General features: G+C 35.7%; 1 protein-coding gene across 1 annotated transcript in view; it reads left to right on the top strand.

Annotated features, from left to right (window-relative positions):
• The window catches only part of LOC129752462 (methylcytosine dioxygenase TET-like), a 119,738-nt gene that overhangs the window by 53,550 nt on the left and 43,588 nt on the right, over positions 1-22,600 (top strand). The window contains exon 4 of the mRNA XM_055748241.1: positions 2,575-2,613. Within this exon, the coding sequence (XP_055604216.1) occupies positions 2,575-2,613 (39 nt within the window). The remainder of the gene's footprint in view (positions 1-2,574; positions 2,614-22,600) is intronic.

The following is a 22,600-nucleotide window of genomic DNA, read 5'->3' as shown; positions in this document are numbered from 1 at the left end:
TCCATACAAAATTTAAAAGCAATACTCGGGAACCTTAATCTCATTAAAAAAAAATCTGCAAAAAATTCTGTCGTTCGTTTGGATCAAATCAGAAACTTTTAAGACTACGAGTTTTTGAATTTAGAGAAAAGTTTTAAAACCACACATCCTAATGATCATATCAATGTGGCACAAACATTAAAAAACATTTTTTTTGTTTCGATTATAGTCATTTTAACATCTTTATGTCACTAGCGACTTATATCAGTTGGCGGACAGTCACTGAAAAACTTATCCGGTACAACTGTGATCGATATTATCTCTTGGGCTCGAACTCACGGACATCGGCTAAGGAGGCAACTGACTTGCCAACTAAGCTGTACCATAAGCTCCCGTGAAAAAACAAAATAAACACAAAAACAACAATCAAATGACTAAGAAATAATTAAAATAATACAAAATATCACAGGAAGGGACCACCAAATGACATTATGAATGATTCCGAAATGAAAGGAAAAATAAATACAAAGGTTCAAAATTAAATAATGAACGGTAAAAAAATTACTTGAAATTTACATAAAAGTGGATTTGTTATTTGAGACAAAAATTAGCCAAGATGTTTTATGCTGTTTAGATTTCGACTGGTTTTTGTTGATGTGGTATTGATTTTCTTTTTGAAATCGGCTCTGCAGTCTATTTTCAAATTGATGATTATTTTATTTCATCCAACGTTTCGAGACTATGTTCAAATCTATTTACTCAATAAAATATGTACAACTTTTTAGTTTTCCCTGAGGATGAGATCAACCTAGTCTCGAAACGTTGGATGAAATAAAATAATCATCAATTTAAAAAAGACTGCAGTGCCAATTTCAAAAAGAAAATCAATACCGCAAAATCCAAGTTATTATCAAAATTGACACAAGAATAATAAAAAAATTGTATCAAAATGACGGAAAAATGATAGAAAATTATTATAAAATTATTAAAAACGATACAGAAATTTTTATCAGGATCTCATAAACACTGAAATAAACAAAAATCATACAAAAGTGTCACAAAGAATACAGAAGACTTTAAAAATAAAACAGAAAGGATAAACGAAAAAAAATCATCATAAAGATTGATGAATGATAAAAAAAAGTAAATGACACTAAATTGACATATGAATCAAGCCAGTGCTATACAAAAGTAACAGAAAAAAATCACTAAAGTAACAAAACTATTATAAAAAATTACAACGCTTCTTGGATGTTACTCAAATGATGAAATAATAATTGAAGATTACGTAAAGGCTGAACAAAAGTTACAGAATGTGATTCAAAAATGGCTTTATGATATAGAAAAATTAATATCAAAACAGAAAAAATAGAATAAGAAAACATACCCACTAGCTATAAAAATTAAACAAAAAACGTTCCAAAATCATGTTTATAAGACTGAATTTTTACTAAAACATGACAACATTTAAAACAAATCTTCTTTTGAACCTTGTTAAAATTAGTTTTTTCTGTGTTTTGTTTGTTTGCGATATTCAATCACTATAAAGCCGCATTGCGTTTTATGTTTTTGAAAGTTATAAAGACTTCATTTACAAAATGCCTGTAAAAAGGTTTTGCACAACTACTTCATCGGCTTGTGATTAGTTCAGTTGGCAAGGCAGTTGCCTCCTGAGCCGATGTCCGCTTGTTCGAGCCCAAAGAGTAAACATCAAACACAGTTGTACCGAATAAGTTTTTTGATAGATAACTGTTCGAAAGCTGTCGCGATGATAGTTAATGTCGCGAATGTCATAAAGATGGTAAAACGACTATAATCGAAACAAAAATCTAACTAATGCATTAAATAACGGACTTTTTCCGTATGATGGTTAAAAATAACCTTTGAGTTCTGTAAATTTTCAATTGAAGGTCATAACATTAGTAAACTTGGAAAAATATACAATACCCTTCCAAAGGGCCTTCCGGCGTTTTATCGGAAAATTCAAACTGGCGGCCACAAATTTTCGTGTGGACATGGTTTTACAAGTGATTTTTTTCTGAACACTCATAGGTAATCATAATCGATGCTGCAAAAGAAATTTTGTCAGTGCGTGAAAAGGTGAATCCATGAAAAATAGACAAATTTTGTCCATTTTTTTTTCAAATGCATACGTTACATCATGCTTAATTTTTGGGAAAATAAGTGTTAATTGCATGTCAGAATGACTGCTTTAAGTATCAAAATTGTGCAGTCGTCTTAAAAGAGAATTGTTCTGTTTACATAAAATTTTTAAAAATCGATGGACAGTTAGTAAAATATTGATTAAAAATCTGCTTAAAAACCGACTAAAAATCTTAGTGAGTTGAAACACTAGAATTCTAGTCAATGCTCTTTCCAAAGACATTTGATTTGAAATTATTTTTGATGATTTTTCGCATTACTTAAATTTCTTTTAGTTATAGGTAGTAGTAGATTTCTGAAGTGTTTTGTGTATTTTAGTCATTTCAACTTCCGACTTTGACTATATCCAAACCTTTCTTAACCTACTTTTGTTTTGAATTATTTTCAAAATTTTAATTAAGTTTTTTTCTCTCTTCTTTTACACCTTTTCAGTTCCCGGTCGAAAAGAAGAAAAAAGAATCGAAGAAAAAGGTTTGTCAAAATTTTATTTTTTTTTCTCAACATGTTCGGTAATAAATTAGTAGGTAGTAACATCAATTCAACTATAGATTAGTTAGGATTTCAATTTTGCAGTCATTCTGTTGAAGTTCAGTACCTTATGTTGACTAACAGTTAAATTTCAAGGTATATTCGGTATAATTTTGCTTTAGTTCAAGGCAAGTTCGACGATAAAAATCAAATTTGAAATAGTATTTGCTTTAAAAAACGAACACCTTTTACTACAAATTCACTATTGATCATCTCAGGAGAACTCTTTTGCTCGTTTGAAGAAAAATCCTTAAGAAAAATAAGTTGAATATTACGATATTTTTAAGTAAGACTGGAATAAATCTCTATGAAGTATTCTTCAATGCCCTCTTGTTATTTTTTCTGCAATACTTGGACAAAGTTGATCAATAGGCTCGTCACACCAAGCTTGTCAAGATAGTTTGTATCGTAAACAGTCCAATACGGCACCACAAGACGTCACAAGAAATGAAACTGGAAGCTTTCAAGGGTCGATCAAAATATTGTTTGATCGAAACTCAGGATCATGTTACCGAACTCATCAATTCTCATGCTCTTGAGGGTGAATCGGAATTTTCATCAAGACTATCTACCTGATCCTGTCAAGCTCTTGAGGTATAAATATCGAATGACAGGAAACAATTTATTTTCCATTAAAAAAAAATATGCCTGGGATCCGATTCGTCCCTGATGGTTGTCGGCCTTTGGACAGTTTTAATTTCCGTTTGACTTAGTGGGCACACAAATTTGGTGACTCAAAAAAAAATTGCACATCAAAGTGTAATTAATTCAATTGTCATCGTGCTTGCTGCTGTCAATTTGACTTGAACATAAGGTCCACCCGGTTCTAATAGTAGGCTGTCCTCACTGGCTTTTTTAAGCATTGCCTCTCTCTATCTCTCAGTTCAGTGTTAAATTTTGAGTGTAAGTAAGTGTGCGAGTGCGAATATAATTGATTGAATAATTTGAGGGCGACCCTTTTCGGGAACAACTTCATAAGGGCAAGGCAAGAGCGTTCTGGCGAGAAAAACTGCAAAAATTTGGGACACCACGCCGGTCATTCTCGGGGTTTCGGAAGTTGGAAGGCCAGGCGAGAAGAATTTGTAAAAAAAAATCGAGAAAAAAATAGCGTACACATAATGCAAATTTGCCGTGTAACGTAAGCCGGGCCTGGATCCAGGAGCGAATGAACCGGTCTCGAGTTTAATTTCCTTCCTGGATCCTGCCTGGGACAGCAAATGCACTGTTTCCGAATTAGCATAATAACATGCTCCCATCAATTGAAGCGAGACGCGTCGGAGACAGAACCTTGGCAGCATATGGCACCTCCTCCTGTCAGTTAGTTGGTTAGATCTTTTTGAGCGTGTATGCGTGGAGATACAAAAAGTGACCACTAGGTGCGCTGCGATAGTTTTTACTGTTCCAAAAAATGGGTCTCTTAAAAAATTACAACCCGCTTCGTGATCAAGATCGCTGCTCGAGATTAGCCCGCGGCTACCAGCACCTATTGAATTTCGTCAGAAGATTTCAGTGAAAGTTCCAAGGAACATCTGCGCAGTTGAATAATTATTCACATGTTCGCTTCACGTAACCAGTTGCTGTTAGTTGTCTGAAGCATTATAAAGACGTGAACAAAAAATGCGAACCATTTACACCTTTTCTTCGTGTCCCGAAAGAACCGAACTCGATCAAAATCTAGGACCGAGGAAATCTCATTAATTAGGATTATTTATTGCAACTTTTGCTTATTTTATATGCAGAAAGAAGGAAAAAAACTGAAACCGTTCATTGTGCCCCGCAAAAAAAATTTGCAACACAAAAATCCTTGGGGTCTTTGTTCGGGCTGCATCAAAGGAGGCGACGACCTCAAACGCGTGTGCGTTAAGCTACCACCGACCAATACCACCAAATGGCCGACGGCGAATTTGCGCACCCGACAGAAACCCGAAGCCCGGCCGTACACAAAAAAAAATACCTATCCCGAAAAGATCGCAATCGGATTTCGTTACGGACGATGAACTACTTTAATTCAAATACGTACACACACACACATTCACAAACAGAAACGACGAATATCCTTGCTGTGCGAGACCTGCATTATTCTTGTTTTCATTTTCTTGTTGGTTTTTCCAAGTCCTTTTTTTCACCGTTTTTTCCCATTCGGTAGTTGTTGTCTTCGACTTCTTCTTTCTTCTCTTCCTCATTTATACACATCGGAACGTTGAATAGTTGATTGTACTTCGGGCTTCAGGTTTTCGTTGCACATCTGTCGGTCGTCGAGGTCTCTCTCTCGCTCTATGGTGTCGTTCTACATTTTACGTGCTTCTTCTTATTTACGACCCTTCTTCGTTTTTGTTTCGGCTGGCATTGTTCGGATCGTACTCGGTGTGGTGTTATTACAATTTTATCTGGAAGGTACTCCTTGCAGTCCTTCTCGCAACAAGCTTAATGGCTGTTTGAGAACTCTGAAAAAATTGAAACTTCAAAGTTCTGTTATGGTTTTCGATCTTAAATTGAACAGTTAACAACTGTTGCACAATGTGCATTTCCCTTTCGAGATAAGTTGATAACCAAAAGGATTTTTTCTTGTAAAAATTTCTGATACCCCTCGTTTCCCGTTAGACAACCGGCTTGCTTTGTTTGTTTTCCATCAGCCGCCACATTTTTGTTTGAATGGAATGAATTTTTTTTAATCGACAATCCTCGGTCAGGTTCAACGAACGACAAATCGACGAATGTCATTCGGGCGTTTGAACTCTTCGTTCGTTGCTACACCCTGGGAATGTAAACAGTGAAACAGCCATATTTTTTTTTGTTTGATTAGGATCGTTTGGAACTTGATTGAAGGCGTCAGTTATCCAAATATTTGACAGACAGGGTTCAAAACAGTTCAATTAAAACATAAACTTGAATGGGAAACAATCGACGTTTTAACAAGACAATCAGAAAAAGAAGAAAATGCTAACTTTCTAACTTAATAACACGATAACCAAAAACTAACTTACTGAAAAATTAGTAAATAAGCAGTGAAGAAACTTACTTACCAAAAAATGCTCATTCTACTAATGGAATAACGAACTACTGACACTTCACTAAAATATTAACTGAAAACTAAAGTCTAGCAAGTAAGAGTGTTCGCAACGAAGAGCGATGAAGAAAAATTGTTCTAACTCGAGCTAATACCTGTTAATCGATTACTAAACTTTAACAAATAACTAATAACATATTTAAGCCAATTCTATTAACAGTGTAAAAAAGTGAAGAAATTTCATTGTTGGCCCCTTATTAAAAAAAAACTCAACAATTTTGCCAAATAACTTCTCAAAAGGTAAAGTTCTCCGCCTAAAGCATAACATTTCGAAAGGTAGTATAAAGTATTCAATCGATTTGGAAGAGAATGATTATAAACTGAAGATATCAGTTGACAAGGTCGGAGTGATGGAATATGCTTTTTGTATTGAATATTCATTGTTTCAGAATCGTTCAATCTCTCATTAATTTCAGAAACTTAGTTTTCAAGTGGCCCCTAGACTAGGGTTACCATACGTACTCTTTTAAGAGTACATGTACTCTTTTTCGGTCGAGAAATGGGCGTACTCTTCTTTTTGTGAAATTTTACCAAATGTACTCTTTTTTTTATTGAAAGACATTCGATCTGAAAAACCTACGCACTTCTTCCATTTTATGAGGTTGTTTCACATCTTATGCTAAAACTACGAAAGGAATATGACTAACAACAAATTTCTTGACCATCTTGTTTTCATTAACATGCATTTTAGTCGCAATAAAGTCAGCGCGATAAGCGCCTTTGGGTATGCATGCTTAAATGCACTCAAATCTCAATTTTGTTGGGTTTTATTTTTGACACTTCACCAGCGTTATGTTATGAAATCCGTATCTAATTTCACATAATGATTGTAAAGTTAATGTACGCGTCAATAAAAAAAAAACCCTTTTGAATATGATTCTTTATAATGTTTTTTCTAGTGGTTTGTCTGCATAACATCTAAATACTGCCATCTTTCCGAATATCCAACTTTTACATAACCTCAACAAATTGACAGAATTTGATTAAATGGAAATATCTCGGTTTCCAATTACAGTAGAACCCCGCTTATTCGAGGAAGTAGGGGCCTCCAGAGATAATACGAGAGAGTACATTCTTTTCCTTTTGTTTTGCATACCATCCGGGAGCAAAGCTCGATAATTTAATAGTTTGTGTATCAACCTGATGGCTTGGTGCTCAGAAAACCGGAGTTATATCGTTTCTCCTGACTTTTTGGGTAAATGATCTCAATGTACTCTTTTTAGTGTTGCGGTATCTGGTAACCCTACCCTAGACTAGTTTGGCGCTAGTTTAACAGTGTCTTGAAATGACTTAACAATATTACCAATCGAATAAGATTTTGAATGTACCTACTTTTGTAACGCATTTGAGCTCAAATTATAGAAAATATTCACATAAAATGCGTAGTTGCGACGAGCTTCTCGACTCATAGAACGCCTGTCAAAACGTCAAGATGTGGCGGTTGTCATGAAGCAGAATCAAAAGACGACACATGAGTGTTCTGTATCTTCTCGTTATGTGTTTTCGCACATAGGAGGCACTTCTGCCACCCGCAACCAACTTTCTTTTTGCACGCGTTCTGCTCTTCATAGTTTCAGTACAAATTGACGTTTCTTGAAGTAGCAAGGAAAAAACCATCTGAAGAATTGGAATGAGGCTGCCGAAGAATAAAATCTCATCTTATCTCATCGCTGTTCAAACATTTGCTCTGCACTGCCACTGCCTTCATCAAACATGGGCTTGGGAGCTCTTACTTTGAAAGTTTCTACCTTCTGTAAGATGTGTGCTTGTGGATTAGAAAAGGTGGAGGAAATTGTATCCTCTTGAATCCTTGCGTTCCGTGTGCGCCTTCATAGTTTTATACCATGCACGCATCTATCGAGGCCTTCTCGACAGGACTCTTGTCAGCTCGAGCTCAAGATAACAACAATTTCTTCCCGGAGGACATCTTCTTTTCACTTCGAAGCTTTTTTTTTTTTCAATGGAGCCACATTGAGTAAAAGATGTTGCTCTAGAACAAAAGTGTGATAATAAAAATCAGCTATACATTCCTGTGGAATGAACATGGTTCACAAGAAGGAAAAAGGACGACGAAAAACGATCAAATTACCGAAAGAACCGATCGTTCTTAGCCTTGTGCCAGGTTTTCGTCGAAGTGATTGAAAGTACCGGAGAACTGAACATCAATTTGTCACATTCATCTCGAAAAAATGCGAACAAACGAACGAACGAAATCTCTCCAACTGGGAATGGGACCACCTGCTGGACCAAGCTTCGAATTTTGAATGTATGTATACCTACCACCAGTAAGAGGCCCGCGTAAAATCTGTCCAGTTAAAAATGCAACCCTTTGATGGTTCCCTAGCATTTTCGGAAGGGAATTTAATTCAAACGCATGGAATGGTAGGATGTGTCGCATTAAAAAAAATCTCATCGAATCTTCACTTGAAAATACGCAATTTGGCAATAACTACCAATATTTTTTTTTTTATACAACATCATTTTTTGAAGGAGGAAGGTGTAACATGTTTTTCGGAAATGAAGAGCTACAATTCCAAAAACTATATTTTTCTATTGCTAAATAAGTACCTAATAATTTTTCTCATTCTCTTATTCGATTTTGATCGTCAAATTTCGACACGACCCCATACAAAAAGGGTGGTCATCATTGGCGGCCCAGAGGCCAATCATTTAAATTGAAGCACAACAATGCACCAGCATGAAAACGCAGCGATATGTGAGCTGCACTCATTTTAATCTGAACACATACAAACACTGCACTACACATACCGGGAAAATATTTTCGAATGTGGCGCAGCAAAACGACGACTGAATTTCTCATTTTCGAGAACTGTTTACGCTGATTTTTTATTTTAATTTCTGTAACTTAAATGACGTTTCGGCGAAATGGGCAGTGGCTGGTCGAAAAATTCATTACCGAAAACAAATTATTTCCCGGATAAATTCATCATTTCGTATGCGAATTGCTTTTAATGAGCCGATAAATCCTTGCCTGTGTCCGGACAGTTTTCGGATCGAAATCATTTATGAATGAATTGGTGCTTAACTGAGTTTGTTAGTAGAACTAGAAGTATTGGTGCTCCAGTAGCTGAAAATTTTATCTAGCATCAAATGGGCAAACAATTAAATGCGAGAACTGTTAGGGAGCTAAGAGCTATATTTGTCATACCGTTAAATGAGGTAAATCGAATCAGTTGTCGTCATATTTCTGTTCGACTCAGATCTGTAAACTCATAATTAGGTTAAGGTTATTGGTATTCTTGTTTTCTGATGATTTACTTTAAAAAAAAGACAGGATCAGAGAACTAAACCGGATCGGGATGACCGTGAGAGCTAAAAAAAACACGAATCGGAATGACCGTCATAACTAAAGCGGATCTGAAAATCGTTTTGTGTTTAAAATTTTCACTGATTTAAATGAGGTGTTTAATAAAAATTGTTCTGGATCTGAATGACTGATTTGAATTTGATAAACGGACCAGGAAACCACTCGTTTGAAATAGGCACGACTCGAGATGACCGCTAGTAAAAAAAACGGTTCAAACGAATTAAAAATTGCCATGGACGGGGATGACTGTTTGAAATTTGTATTGATTGGGATGACCTTGAGAGATGGAAAATGGAAAACCGTCTGATTTTATCCTGAGATGGATCGAGATGACCGAAAGAAATATGAAAGCCGATCAGGAAACTATATTTGTTGAAATCAGCACAGTTTGGGATGACCGTTAGCAAATCCATTGGTTCAGTATGATAAAATTGTCAAAAAAATAAGGGTATCGAAGAACTAAATCGGATCGGGATGGCCGCGAGAGCTAAAAAAACGGATCGGAATGACCGTCATGATTAAAGCGGATTGGAAATCGTTTTGTGTTTAAATTTTCACTGATTTGAATGAGCGTGAAAAATGAAAACGCATTACAGCAAGGTGTTTTGTTTTAAATTGGCTCGGATCGGGGTGACCGGGAAGTATGTAATCTGGATCGAGAGACCATTTGTTTGGAATTGATTTAAACGAAGATGAGCGGAAAAAAGTTAAGAGTGAGTTGGGAGACAATTCTGCTTGAAATTGGCACGGATCGAGAGGACTGTATGAATTTGGTTTGGATTGAAATGACCGTGAGAAATGAAAAATAGATCTGGAAACATTTTTGTTTGAAAACTGCATACATCGGGATCAAAGTGAGAAAATCAAAACCAGATTGGAAGAGCGTTTGAATAGGAATCGTTTTGGATAAAAAACGGGCAACCATTCGTTTGAAATAGGCACGAATCGGGATGACCGCTAGTAGTGAAAAACAGTTCGAACGAATTGGAAATTGACCTGGACGGGGATTTATCCTAACATGGACCGAGATGACCGCAAGAAATAAAAAAGCAGATCAAGACACCATATTTGTTGAAATCAGCACGGGCAAACCTGTTTTGTTTGGTATAGGCATAGATGTAGATGACTGCAAGAGATGAAAAGCGAATCCATCCAAGAAAAGTTTTGGTTCGGGATAACTACTGAGCTTAAAATTGGTGCGGATCGGGATGACTGTTGTTTTTTTTAACTTTGGATCGAGATGACCGTCAAAAGTTAAATACTGTCAAATCTTTTAAGATATCGGAAAGCTCAAGATGGTAAAAGTAATCAAAAATTTATTTTCTTTGATATTGATACTGATTGGGAAGACTGTTTGAAATTGATTTGGTTCGGGATGACCTTTACCAAAATACAGTACAAGATTACCGTTGACTTTTAGATTGGTCTCTTTTTTGGACTGAATGAGAAGAATTAAATTTACATTGACCATGTATGTTTGTAGTTTTGGCGAGCGACGTTGAGTTGGAAATTGTGTTGGGATGACAGTCAGGATGAAAACAGCAATGATCAATTTTTGTCTCAATCTGGCTGTTTTTCTAAATCAACGAAAATATTGATTTGGGATTTCAGAAGAATAAATGTATTCATAGTTTGATGGAGCAATTTAAAATAAAAATCGGAAAAACATGATTGATTTTTGGAAAACTCTGTACTTTTTATGAACGCTTTAATAAAAGTGAATCAAGATTACGTACCATAATTCAGGCACAAGTGTGCCAATATTTCAACCATATTTACACTGATATTAAAGAAATTATTGAAAAAATATATCGTAAAAGCGCTCTCGAGCATTCGACAATTATTTCGATACACATATTCCAGCATTTGGTAATGAATGTTTTATTTCCACTCGACCACGTTTCGCGTACATATCCTAGGGTTTTGGTGCAGCAGTAGTTTTGCTGCATCGTGCATCATCATCACCATGCAGTACTTATGAGTTTTTCCCCGAGATCGCATCGACGAAAACCCTTGCACGGTTCGGGACACAACATTCATATCCAAATGCGTGCGTTGGTGTTGTTACCCTTTTTGGCCCGGGAAAACTTCACACCCCGTCGTCGTCTAGTCTCGCCCTGCGTGCGGAAGCTCCCGCGGAAAATTAAATACACGCTTTCATGAATCCGAAATGAAATTGAAATATATTTATTTCATGTTGCGAACACAGCGACCGGCGCGGCTGGAGCAAAACCATTTGCCCGAGCGAGAACTGCAACCGCATCGCCGACCGATAACGAATTTCCATTTTTCCGGGTGCCAATTTCCCTTTCCCCTGCTACGAGACGACTCCCTGCCAGGGTCGAAAATTCGGGAATTAAAAATCAATAAAATTCAAATCCAAACGAGAAAAATAAAATAAAATCATGTAACGGTTTGCCAGTTCATTTCACCCAAAACGGGAACTTAATGAAGGAATTGGGTGTTTTTTCTGCCTTCCATCCTTGAGCCGGGTTCAGCAGAATTTCCTTCCCAAATTAGAATCCAACTTTTAGGGAAGTCGGTATCCTGTTGGTGGAGAGCCGGTTCTGTTTTCCTCCAAAATCAATCAGTAAAGTAAAAATGTTTTGCGTCGCACCAGACAGACACACGCACAAACGCAGCTACATAACTCGGTTGCAGACATCCAGGGGAACAACAATCACACCGAAAAACTCATTTCAATTGGCAACTGCTGCCATACCAAATATCGATCCGGAATCGGCAGAGGAAAATCCACCCCCGCCACCAAATTTATTTATATTTTTTCTGATTGCCTTTTATTATCTTCGTCGACAAATTCGGTGCAGTTCTTTCTATTGATTGTTACTGAATCGTTGCTGTTCCCTGCCCAATGGTTATTCGGTCGGACTCGTCGTTTTCGGTATATTAAATTTGTGTTTGGAAAATTGGTTCCCGCACCCCGCCGCCGGTTTTGCTTTTGGTCGGTCGATTATGGTAGGGATTAAAATGGCAGAAGAAGATGCACTTCTTGTCCTTCGGGAGATTTATCCGAGCAATGGAGAATGTTCGGAGCCGGTTGGAACTCATTTTCTTTATGAATTTCTACTTCTGATAATCTGACTGATTGACCATCACAGATTTATTCTTTCAGATTTTTTTTTTTATAGAAAAGTAAAGCAGGGTGGGTGGCCTCATTAGACGCTGGACATTGGATCAATCTCAATGTCAACATTTAATCTTTGTAACATTCAACTTAGTACTTCTCGAGCCACTCCGTCTTATTAAATAGAATCGAAACAGTATATTGAAACGGCTTTTCATATTTGTGCTTCTCCAGCCACTCTGTCTTATTCGCCGGAGCTGATTCAATCATAAAAAAATCTCGTGACAGCCTTTCAAATTTGAGGTTTTTCAGCTTAACCGTCTTATTTATTGGAACTGGATAAACCTTGACAACAGTCTTTCAAATAAATGCTTCTCCAGCCACTTCGTTTTATAAGCTGGAACTGGTACAATTCAAAACAATTTTTGGCAACATCCTCTAAAATCTGTGCTTCCTAGTCATTCCGTCTCATTTACTCCGGAACTGGAACAATCTTGACAACAGCCATTCCATTTATTCAGTGCTACTACAGTACTTATTAACTGAAGCTAAAACTAGAGGAAAATTGTGTAAAACGCACCAGCGGGGTAAGATGGCTCATGCCATTATTTTTCAAAAATACGCCAACTTATAGCTACAAATGATGTTTTCATTCATTTTTGTTGCGGCAAACAAGCTTCTCTATCATTTAGAAGGTAAAAATTCTTTTAAAACGTCTTCAATTCTAAGAAACAGGATAATAAATCGAATCAGCGTGTAACTTGTAATTTTTCATGATTAACATTTAAGGTTTTATGGAAAACCAGACTGCGCAGACTAATAAAATTTCAGCTTTTCTTTTTTTCCAATCGTATACCCCTCCGGATAACTATAAATATTTTTTTTTGTTTTGTTTTATTTTCCCAAATTTCAACTATAAACAGTCATGTCAATATTGGGGTAGAATGCGCTCCAGACCGCATGTTTTACGCTCAAAATTAGAATGCTGTTAACTTTTGGAAAAACCGAACACTAAAGCGAAATGTTATCCTTTTTATTTGCTGACTCCCAAATTACGAAAAGAATGCATAATTATTCCAAATTTCGTCCTTTTTTAGGTTTAAAAAGTGCACCAATATTTGACCGCGATATCAGCCAAGAAATTAAATTTCGTTGCCTACTTGAAGGCGTTTTATCTATAAGGATATCAAAAAGTGTACAAGACGCACCAGTGAAATTTTCGATATGTTTAGCAATAATAAATGAGTTTTTGCCAAAGTATGCTTAGTTTTTTGTCAGCGCCGTTGTCGTGAACTGATGATTCGAATCGATTCAAAATCTTTCAAAACACGTCTGTCTCTTACAAAAAAGTCAAATGACTGAAAATATTTCTCGTTTTGGGAGAATTCCATACATTCCAGAAATGGACATTTTTTGTAAAACTTCATATTTTGTAACAATCTTATTCTTAATCATTATTTATAACATTTAACACTCGTGATTTCTCTAGTAACTCAAACGATCTTTAAGAAATACCAAAAACTGTAGCGGTCAAGAATTTTGAGTCCACCAAATACGTTCTGCATCAAAAAACTTCTAGAAAATATGCCCATGATTTAAAAATCATCTTAAATGGACCTTTTCCCATTGTTTCCGCGTACCCAGAAAAGTGCATCCTCTCGACACACGTACGCATCTTTCACAAAATAAAACAGGGGATGAATCGGGTAGGTGCGTAAGTTCTTCCCTGTTTATGCAGCCGTATTTTTTTCCCTGATTTTACTTCTTCCAGGCAGGCAGGTTCTACTATGTCAAAGTTTACCCTTCCCAAGAGTGTGTGTGTGTCTACTTACATACATGTGTATGTTCCAAGTGCGCACCCCATCAGCATCGTTGAATGCAGCAGCAATATGAAATGCCATTTAAAATGCATTTCCCCGGCCCGTTCAGCTTCCAACCTTCCTTGACTGGAAAAACACCATGCATTAAGTTTTGATTCCTCCTCAAAAGGCCGGGAGGGTGGATGCGTTTGTGCGTACAGAAAACGCACACGCACTCCATTTTGCTGCATTGCCGAGAATGTCAAAAAAGAAGGATGCGGAGGTGGCACTTCCCTCGTTTCATGATGCAGTTTTGCTTCAATCAACCAGCAACATCTAAGGGTTGCAGCTTGCAGCAACTGCCACCGGGGCAGATTTTTCTTCTCCAGAGAAGAAAACTATTCCCCGGGTGCGTTGGTTCTTTGATGAGGATAAATCAATCTGCGAGGCAGGTTCCTTGAAGCTGATTTGAGTATTGTTGCGTTTGATTGAAATATTGTCCAAAGTTTTTCGATTGGAGAAGGTTTGGAATCGAACTCGACTCTCTATAAAAACTTATTTAAACTCCGAAAGGTATGCAACCAAAGATTTAAATTGGATTCTTGATTTTTGTTCTTTACACAAAACTTCGCCAATATGAACAGAATTCAACGGACTCGAAAAAACACACGTTTTCGACAGCCATATTGGTGTGTGATGATCCTTTCTGCTTCCGGTTTTATCACTGGGAAACTGCACACGTGTTTGTGTGACTGCTCCTGCGTAGGCTTTCCGGTTGCGACTGCACTTTTATATTGCCAGCCTTTTTATTTATAGATACGCACGCATTTATTATGATTACGACAACGACAACGACGATATGTCGAAAAAAAAAACCGGTATCTGAGCTCCAAATTATGTTGGGCCATGCCCGGTTCGCTTGTCGCTTTCGCATGAGAAATAAACAATCCGGCCGATAAAAGGACAAACATTGGCGCGCAAGATTTCGGGACTCCTGCCTTTTTTTCTCCTATTTTCAGCCCGACGTAGAACTAGGCAACGACGAAAATCAGGACAAACCCCACTGAATCCTGGAGTGTATTTTTCCTGGTTTCCCCGACCTCCAAGAAATAGTCATATTTTATGTTCCATAATCATGAAAATATGTCGTAAAAATATGAAATTATTACCCGTTTTCATTCCATCGTTGTTTGGCGGCGGCGCCAAAACTTCATTCTCGGGGTGCCGCTAATAAGGACAAAAACCTTCTTTGCCGACAACGACGGAAACAAAGGCCTTGTATTAGGATTTACCAAATTAAGATTGGAAAAATCGATTAAAAATATGCTATCCTCTTTATTTGTGAATAACTTCGATCCTGTTGAAACACTAAAGACAGAACAAACATTAGAATCTCTCCATTTTGTGCTTCTTATTCATGAAAAAAAGGTTAGGAATTCTCTTGTGAATCACCTTATTATCGCACATAATTTGATAGAAATATCATAGTTCGACCTATTATTATTAATTGGGAACTCACAGCAAATTTATTCAGGTTTATGAATTAAGAATAGAAGTGATTCTAATATGTACGCTTAATTTCATTCATAATTCAATCCTAGTCGATCTGTGAAGTGTAGTTATCGGAAAATGAAGAATCAGTGTGTCTATTTTTATTTCTTAGCGGCTCATCACTCAATTTGAGCCCTCTGGTAATGGACGCTTACTGTTCTCAGCATGTCAGGCAGCAAAAAAAACTAAATACTTAAAAACGCAAGCAAATTTTAAAAAGGCTGAAATCTTTAAAATTATTTTTAAATGCAAGAGAATGTATTGACAGAATATTAAAATATTTGTGTAAAACGAATCTCAGTGGAAGAATATTCCTTTCAAGAGTTCCATTATTGATCAGATGAAAAACCAAAATTTAATATTTAAAAGGAATCAAAGATAAGACTAAAACTACATAACAACATCATCAGCTTAGGTTATCTTTGAAATATTGCATACGTTTGGTTTAAAACGTTTTTCTAATGGAACTGTTTTTAATTTCTTCTGGAAGGCTATTGAATTTCGTGAGACCAATGAAGAAAATTCGACGTTGACCAAATCTAGTTAAACATGTGCTGCGCATTAAATGGTGAGTTGGAAAGGGGTAGTATGTTGTGAGATCGATTAGGATAAATAAAATGGGTTGTGTATAGACAAGGAACATTGAATATGGTTCCCAGTTTCTCAGACAACGATTTTGAAGAGTTTGAGAAAAGAAACAAGAGACAATGACGCTCTGCCCCAAATAGCTATTAAGTAGTTTAAACGGGAGTGTACAAGAGCAAAATTTGAGTAAAATATGACGGGGGACTTCACTCCACTCAGGGATGATATTTGTGGTTGTTCTAAGTTGTAGAACCAAGCAAAAGTTGCTTTTAGAATTATTACTAGATATTTGAAATAAGTAATCTTCTCTACGGTATTGTTGAATAGTTTGAGGTCACATTGAAGATGATTTTTTTCTGGCAGAGTGAAAAATCATGTACATTGTTTTAGCAAGATTGAGGGTTAGGAGGTTGGCTGAAAAATGTTTATGAAGAACTTTTAAATCTTCCTCCATATTGGTTACAACAACATAACATTAGGACAGTTTTCAGGATAGGATAATACTGTCTCATCAGCAAATAGACGAGGTATACTACGCAAAGGTAATTTATTGAGATCATTGATGTACAGTAAGAACAGTAAGGGTCTTTTATTGCTGGCTTGTGGGACACCGACTTTTATGTTTTCTAGAGAGCTCATTTCCTCAACTAGGATAACAAATTATTTCCTGTTAGCGAGGTAGCTACCAACGAGATCGTTGGCCAAGCCTCTTATGCCATTAAACCTCTAATTTTTTTTAGTAATATTTCATGGATAAGAGTCACAGAGAACAGACATCGAGCCTTGAACAAAACTATGTCGAATCGGAATTTGAATTGTAGGCCATTTTGAAACCGTTAAAATTTGTCCAAAAATCGCGCTTTTTTCAGGATATATGATCAGTTAATATCGATTTTAATGAGTAAAAAGTAAAAAATTGTCAGCGTGTGAAAAATCGCAAACATTTTCTTGTTTGCTGCACGCTCCTTTCTTGGTACTCAAAATTGAGTTTTATCGTGGTTCAAAACATAGTTCGTTTCTATGAAATTTAAGTTTAATTCCATTTTTCCTTCTTGCGGTGGTTCAAAATGGAGTTCGAACTGCGTACTTAAAACTAATCCCATTCGTGCCATTTTTACCGAACTGCATTTTGAATAGTGTAGGGAACACTAGCAAATATAATTAAAAAATAATATAATTGTGAAGATAAAATGTTCAAAGGAAATTATTGAATATTAGGACTAAAACATATTAATGGCAGATAACGAAATTCGCTTGTTTCGTTAGGAATGAGATAAGCTGAAGAGGAAAATAGATAGCAATAAATTTGCGATAGAAAATTGAATTGTCTAGTCATATTATACTTCGAAAATAAAAGTCAGATTTTTTACATTTGTCAACGGCAACGCAAGTGTTTCGGGAAGAATTTAATAGGACCATAGAAAGTGATCGTAAAAAAGGAAATAAGGACAAAAATCATTACAGGTAGTTACAAATAAAGGCAAACTAAAAAGTTCAAATTGGAGTTAAGCTGTCGAACTTAGGTTTGAGTATGCCTGTCAGAACGCAGTTTAGCGATTGACCAGTCAAACTCAAAGTTAAGCTCTCAAATTTTACAGTTCACAATTTGAGCAATGGATGCGTAACGGGTGACAACTAAAGTTTTGGATTTTTTTCGAGGCCCCAATACTCAAACATAAACGAGTTCAGAGAAAAATTCGCTGTATCGTTTTTTTTTGTTCGTCAAAATGTCAGAAATTTTCGGAAAGATTTGTAATCGTTTTATTTACACGTTCGGTGATAAGTTTCATATAACGAGTCATGTAACTCAGTTGTTTGGGCGCTGAATTTCAGTTTTCTGAGTTAATGGCAGCAGAATCAGAAGTAAACATCGAAATCGAATACACTAGCTAGATTATCCAATGCCAGTCTGCCCACTTTGTCGTAAATATAAATTTTAAACTATATAAAAATGTTATTCGGTCTATGGGAACTACCAAAAATCTTATTCTGTTATTTTAGCTATTTTTAGAACAATCATTAATCAAACAATTATTATTTATCAGTTTCACTTCAACGAAATTTGGGCGAATTTGGAAGAATGTGCCAGAAAAAAAAAATTATTTAATGCAAAACAAGTGTTTTCCAGAATCCAAAAAGTTTCATTGAAAATCATTCTATGAGGAAGTAAAATTTTGACATTCGCACTGGTCGGAAGAATTGAGAGAGAAATTGACGTTTGAATTATTTTTTTAAATTTTTTTTTTCAGTCTTCCAGACTGTAATGATTTTGATATTTTCACAGAAATTTCATTAATGTGTGTTGTTAAACTTGCTGTCTAAGTATAGTAAACCTAAGTAAAGATGTTAAAACTTCGTGACACCTAATGGATGTATGACCACCTACGATTTTGATTAGCAACTGCGGTTGATATTTTCGCACACGTTTTGAGCCCCAGCTCTAACTCCGTTCTCTGTGATCTTTATTTTTTCACACCGTAAACAAAGACTGTCATTTTAGTTTCTAGTGGGTTTTAATCAGAATTGTACTCCCAAAAAATTACAATTTTTCCATAAACGAGGTTAAAATTCTTTTTAATTTAATTCCTTTTAATTTTTTTTCTTTGATGCATTCAATAAGTCATGAAGCCAAAATATGTCAAATTTGAAATTTTGTAAATGGTAATTTTATTTCAAATAGATTTATTTTTGTAAAAGATATTCTTGTCTCCCGATGGGAAAAATATCCTTAAACATTACCAATCTTATCATATGTTTCAAAAACAAAGTTAAAAATCCAAAATTTATGTTGAAATTAAAAGTATAATTTTGGAACACGTACAAATTTTAGAAAATCCGTAAATACTTCCAAAATTCTGTGTTTCGTGACACAGAAGCCATGATACAAATTTGTTCAAATTCTGTGAAATTATAGATTTTTATGTGATTTCGGCAACCTTGGTTGCATTTTATTTCAAAATCTCTACTAATATTTTTCAAATTTTTTAAATCATCAAAAACTTACTCTTATTTTTTAAATGCGTTTTTTTTTTTCAGAAATCAGCTCAATTCTAGCAATTAAGCGCATTGTCTCCAACACCCTTTTGATGTTTTAGAATGTCATTTTCTGCTGCAGCACATCTGCAATTTATTAACCACTCACAGTGATACCTTATTATTAGATTATAGCAACAGATCAAAGCTTGCACTTAGCGAAGGCCGCTTGGTTCATTTAGTTGACTATTACCAGCCTTATTAAATTGCTGAAGGGGAATGCAATTTGCCAACCACCAGAAGTTTGTTAAACTTACAAATGCACTTCGTTGATGGGGAAAATCTATTCTGAAGATTTATTTACGTGAAAGCTATACAGAGAGCAAATTTCAAAATATTTCCTTACTTCCACAAACTTTTGAGGATTTTTTCAAGTCTAACAAGATTTCCAGAACCTGTCACTTTTTGGCACAAATGAAACGCGCCAAGAAAATTGCGCCGGCAAAATATTATCTAATTGTGACCAATTTACGATGCTTTCCACACCCCCTGGCAACATACGACTTATGAAGCGAAAATTATATCCAGAGCTACCAAATCATCCCCCCTTCCCACAACCTCCAAGTGGGGAAATCTAACAAACGAGTCAAATCCAGCAAACCCGGAGATCCAGGGAAAATGAAATTCTAATATTCCGAGAACCCCGAGATATGACGACGTGCTGCTCCAATCTTGCAGAAAAAGTCGGTACCAACCAGAAAGGAAAAAGAACCCATGGAAATTTTTCACCATTGTTTACGACCTCGTTATAGTTCATATTTATTGGATTTAATTTTATTTTCACGCGCGTTGCCCTTCCGATTTTTTTTTCGTTCTCTCATTTCGGAGGACGCGTACGCGTGCCTGCGACAGTGCGTGCCGTCTTCAATTACGTGCCTAGTCTCGAATTTCCTTTTCCGGTACCAACAACCGTAAGGAGCCGGCCTGGAGCCGAGAATTTCTGGGATAACCGTACACGGAAACATCTCTCCGCGGAAAGGGGGGATGATTCTGCTTTTACGGGTGCTGAAGGATAAGTTTCATTAGAATCTGCTGTGACAATTTGTGCGTCTTACATTTTTTTGTGTCGTTTCTAGTTGTCCTTCCGGATTGTTGAAAGGCTCCGGAACAGATGCTAGCGAGTTATTTTTGCCTTCCAAGGTTCCGAGAAAAACCGGATCAGGAAGACACTTGTTCATTCCAGGGAGGCGCGAAACCGAGTGAGTGGGTGGACCAAAATAATATTCGCGCCTTTAATTAGATTTAGGCAATGGATGATTTCGCTCTACGTTGGCAGGATTCCTGGAATCCTGCTGCAGAGGAAGCGCCTGAGAAAGTAGAACACTTGAACACAATTTGGGGTCATTTATCACGCTTGTTTAGGGCGACAGTTTCAACGACTTCATTCTGGTTCACGTTCCAATTATGCCCGGCCGGAACAAGAGAAAAGGCGGCGATACAAATTTTATCCGCGGAAAAAATAGCGTTTGCTACTCAGGTTTTTTTTTCGGGTTGGCCCTCGGCAAAACAGTCAGGTCAATTTAGGAAAAAACTAACTGAAAATCATACACTTTCCAGGGTCAAGTTTATAATTAAAAGAAATATCCTCAGCCAATGGTCGCAACCTGCGGCTCTTTGGATCAGAAGTTGTGGCTCTTTAACGTCAATTGCAAATATTGTATATTTAAGTCAAATTAATACCTACTTAAAGCTGTGCAAAACAAACAAATACGCCTAACCTTGTGGAACTCCTGATACAATTTCCTTTTTTTTCAAAAAAAAAAAATTAAATACGCATATCAAATCGAAATACACATCACTAACTTTGACGGGAAGTAGTTTTTTGTATCAAATTTAAAAAAAACCAATTATGACTTTCAAATTTAGGTTTGAAAACAAACATTAAGACAAGAGAAAAAATGATGCAATCAGAAATTAGAAATGTAAAATAGTTTTTCAAATTGAAAAAAAACTCTTATGGAATTTTTCTGAGATTTTCTTCAGAGTCTTTTGAGATTTGTTTGAAACTTTTGAGATCCTGTTAAAATTATTTTAAGACTGATTCAATACTCCTTGTAGACTGTTTTCAGAACAACCTTGAAAGCTCTTTTCATAGCCTTTAAACGCTCTTTCAGGACTCTTGAGACAGGTCTGAGACTGCTTTCAAATTGATCTAAAACTTTCTTAGAACTCGTGAAGATTCTCTGAGGGAATTTCGGGGCTCTCTGGAGCCTTTTTTTTTTAGTTTTCTTTGAATTTATTTGTCACTTTTGAGCTCGTTATAAAGCTATTTTCAGATTCTTTTGAGTCTCTAAAGGACAATTTCAGACTATCTCAATTTTTTAAATATATTGTTTCGAGATGTTTATGACTTTTGTAATGCTGTTTCTAATTCTTTTGTTTCAAGACTCTTTTGTTTACAGTTCTTTCAGGGCTCTGGAGATATTTTAAGGTATTTTGGAGACACTTTTATGACTGTTTTGAGACTCTTTAAGGAATTTTGGACTTTCCCAGAACTCATTTTAGCCAATTCTTTGGAGATTTCTTCGATTTTCTTTTAAATCTTTTGGATTTTGTTTTCAAACTAACTTGACACTTTTAAGAGACATAAATTTAGACTTTTTCAAGACTCTCTTAAGACTCTTTGATGTTTATTGTGGTTCTATCTAAATCTTCTAAAAGTAGGCAAAAAATGGCATATACAAAAATTTTCGTTCATAAAAGTTTTCTCAAAAAAATCACATAGCAGTATTTTATTGCAGTAATTGATCCACAATTTTTTGTTCAAAATTTGTTTTACTTATTTTTTTGGTTTCAGAGTCAAAATGCCCCAGATTTAACAAAACATTTCTGAGCCCCTTATATCGAAGATTCTTAATTTGTTACCAACTATGATTTATGCTTTTAAATATATAAAAAAAGGAATAATTTGTTTCAACATACTTATAAATTTTATCAAATTCTCATTTTAAAAGGAATAAGGGCAAACACAGAAAGAAAACTTTTATCAATTGTGATTTTAGGAACGCTGATTTTTTTATTTTGAAGCTTCAGTTTGAAAAACAGAATAAAATTATACAAAATTGCACACAAAATTTCAAATTTTTTTTAAGTTCTCTTTTGAATAAACCCTTGATTTTTTCAAAACTAGAAATGCTAAGGACAAAGTATAAAACTGGTGATATTTATGATTGTCGTCGAAATTGAGAATAGAAAAACTAAGAAATTCAACAAATGGGGCTCTTTGAACATTCAAATTTTGAAAAATTGTTATTTTCGGCTCTTCTGACTTAAAAGGTTGCTGACCACTGTCCTAAGCTATAAGAATGACCTCGATGAGCGAGAAATGCAAAATGCTTCATACATTTAAATTTGTTGCCTATTAATTAATTTTGTCATCTATCTTTTCTTTCATTCTGTGTTTAAATAAGTTGCTTTAAAAGTATTTGATGGAATTTGTTTCGAATTTAAGACAAAATGTACACCATAAAAAGTAAGGTTTG

The sequence above is a fragment of the Uranotaenia lowii genome, chromosome 3 (genome assembly GCF_029784155.1).
Source record: "Uranotaenia lowii strain MFRU-FL chromosome 3, ASM2978415v1, whole genome shotgun sequence".
NCBI lineage: Eukaryota > Metazoa > Arthropoda > Insecta > Diptera > Culicidae > Uranotaenia > Uranotaenia lowii.
This window is presented reverse-complemented; position numbering and strand designations above follow the sequence as displayed.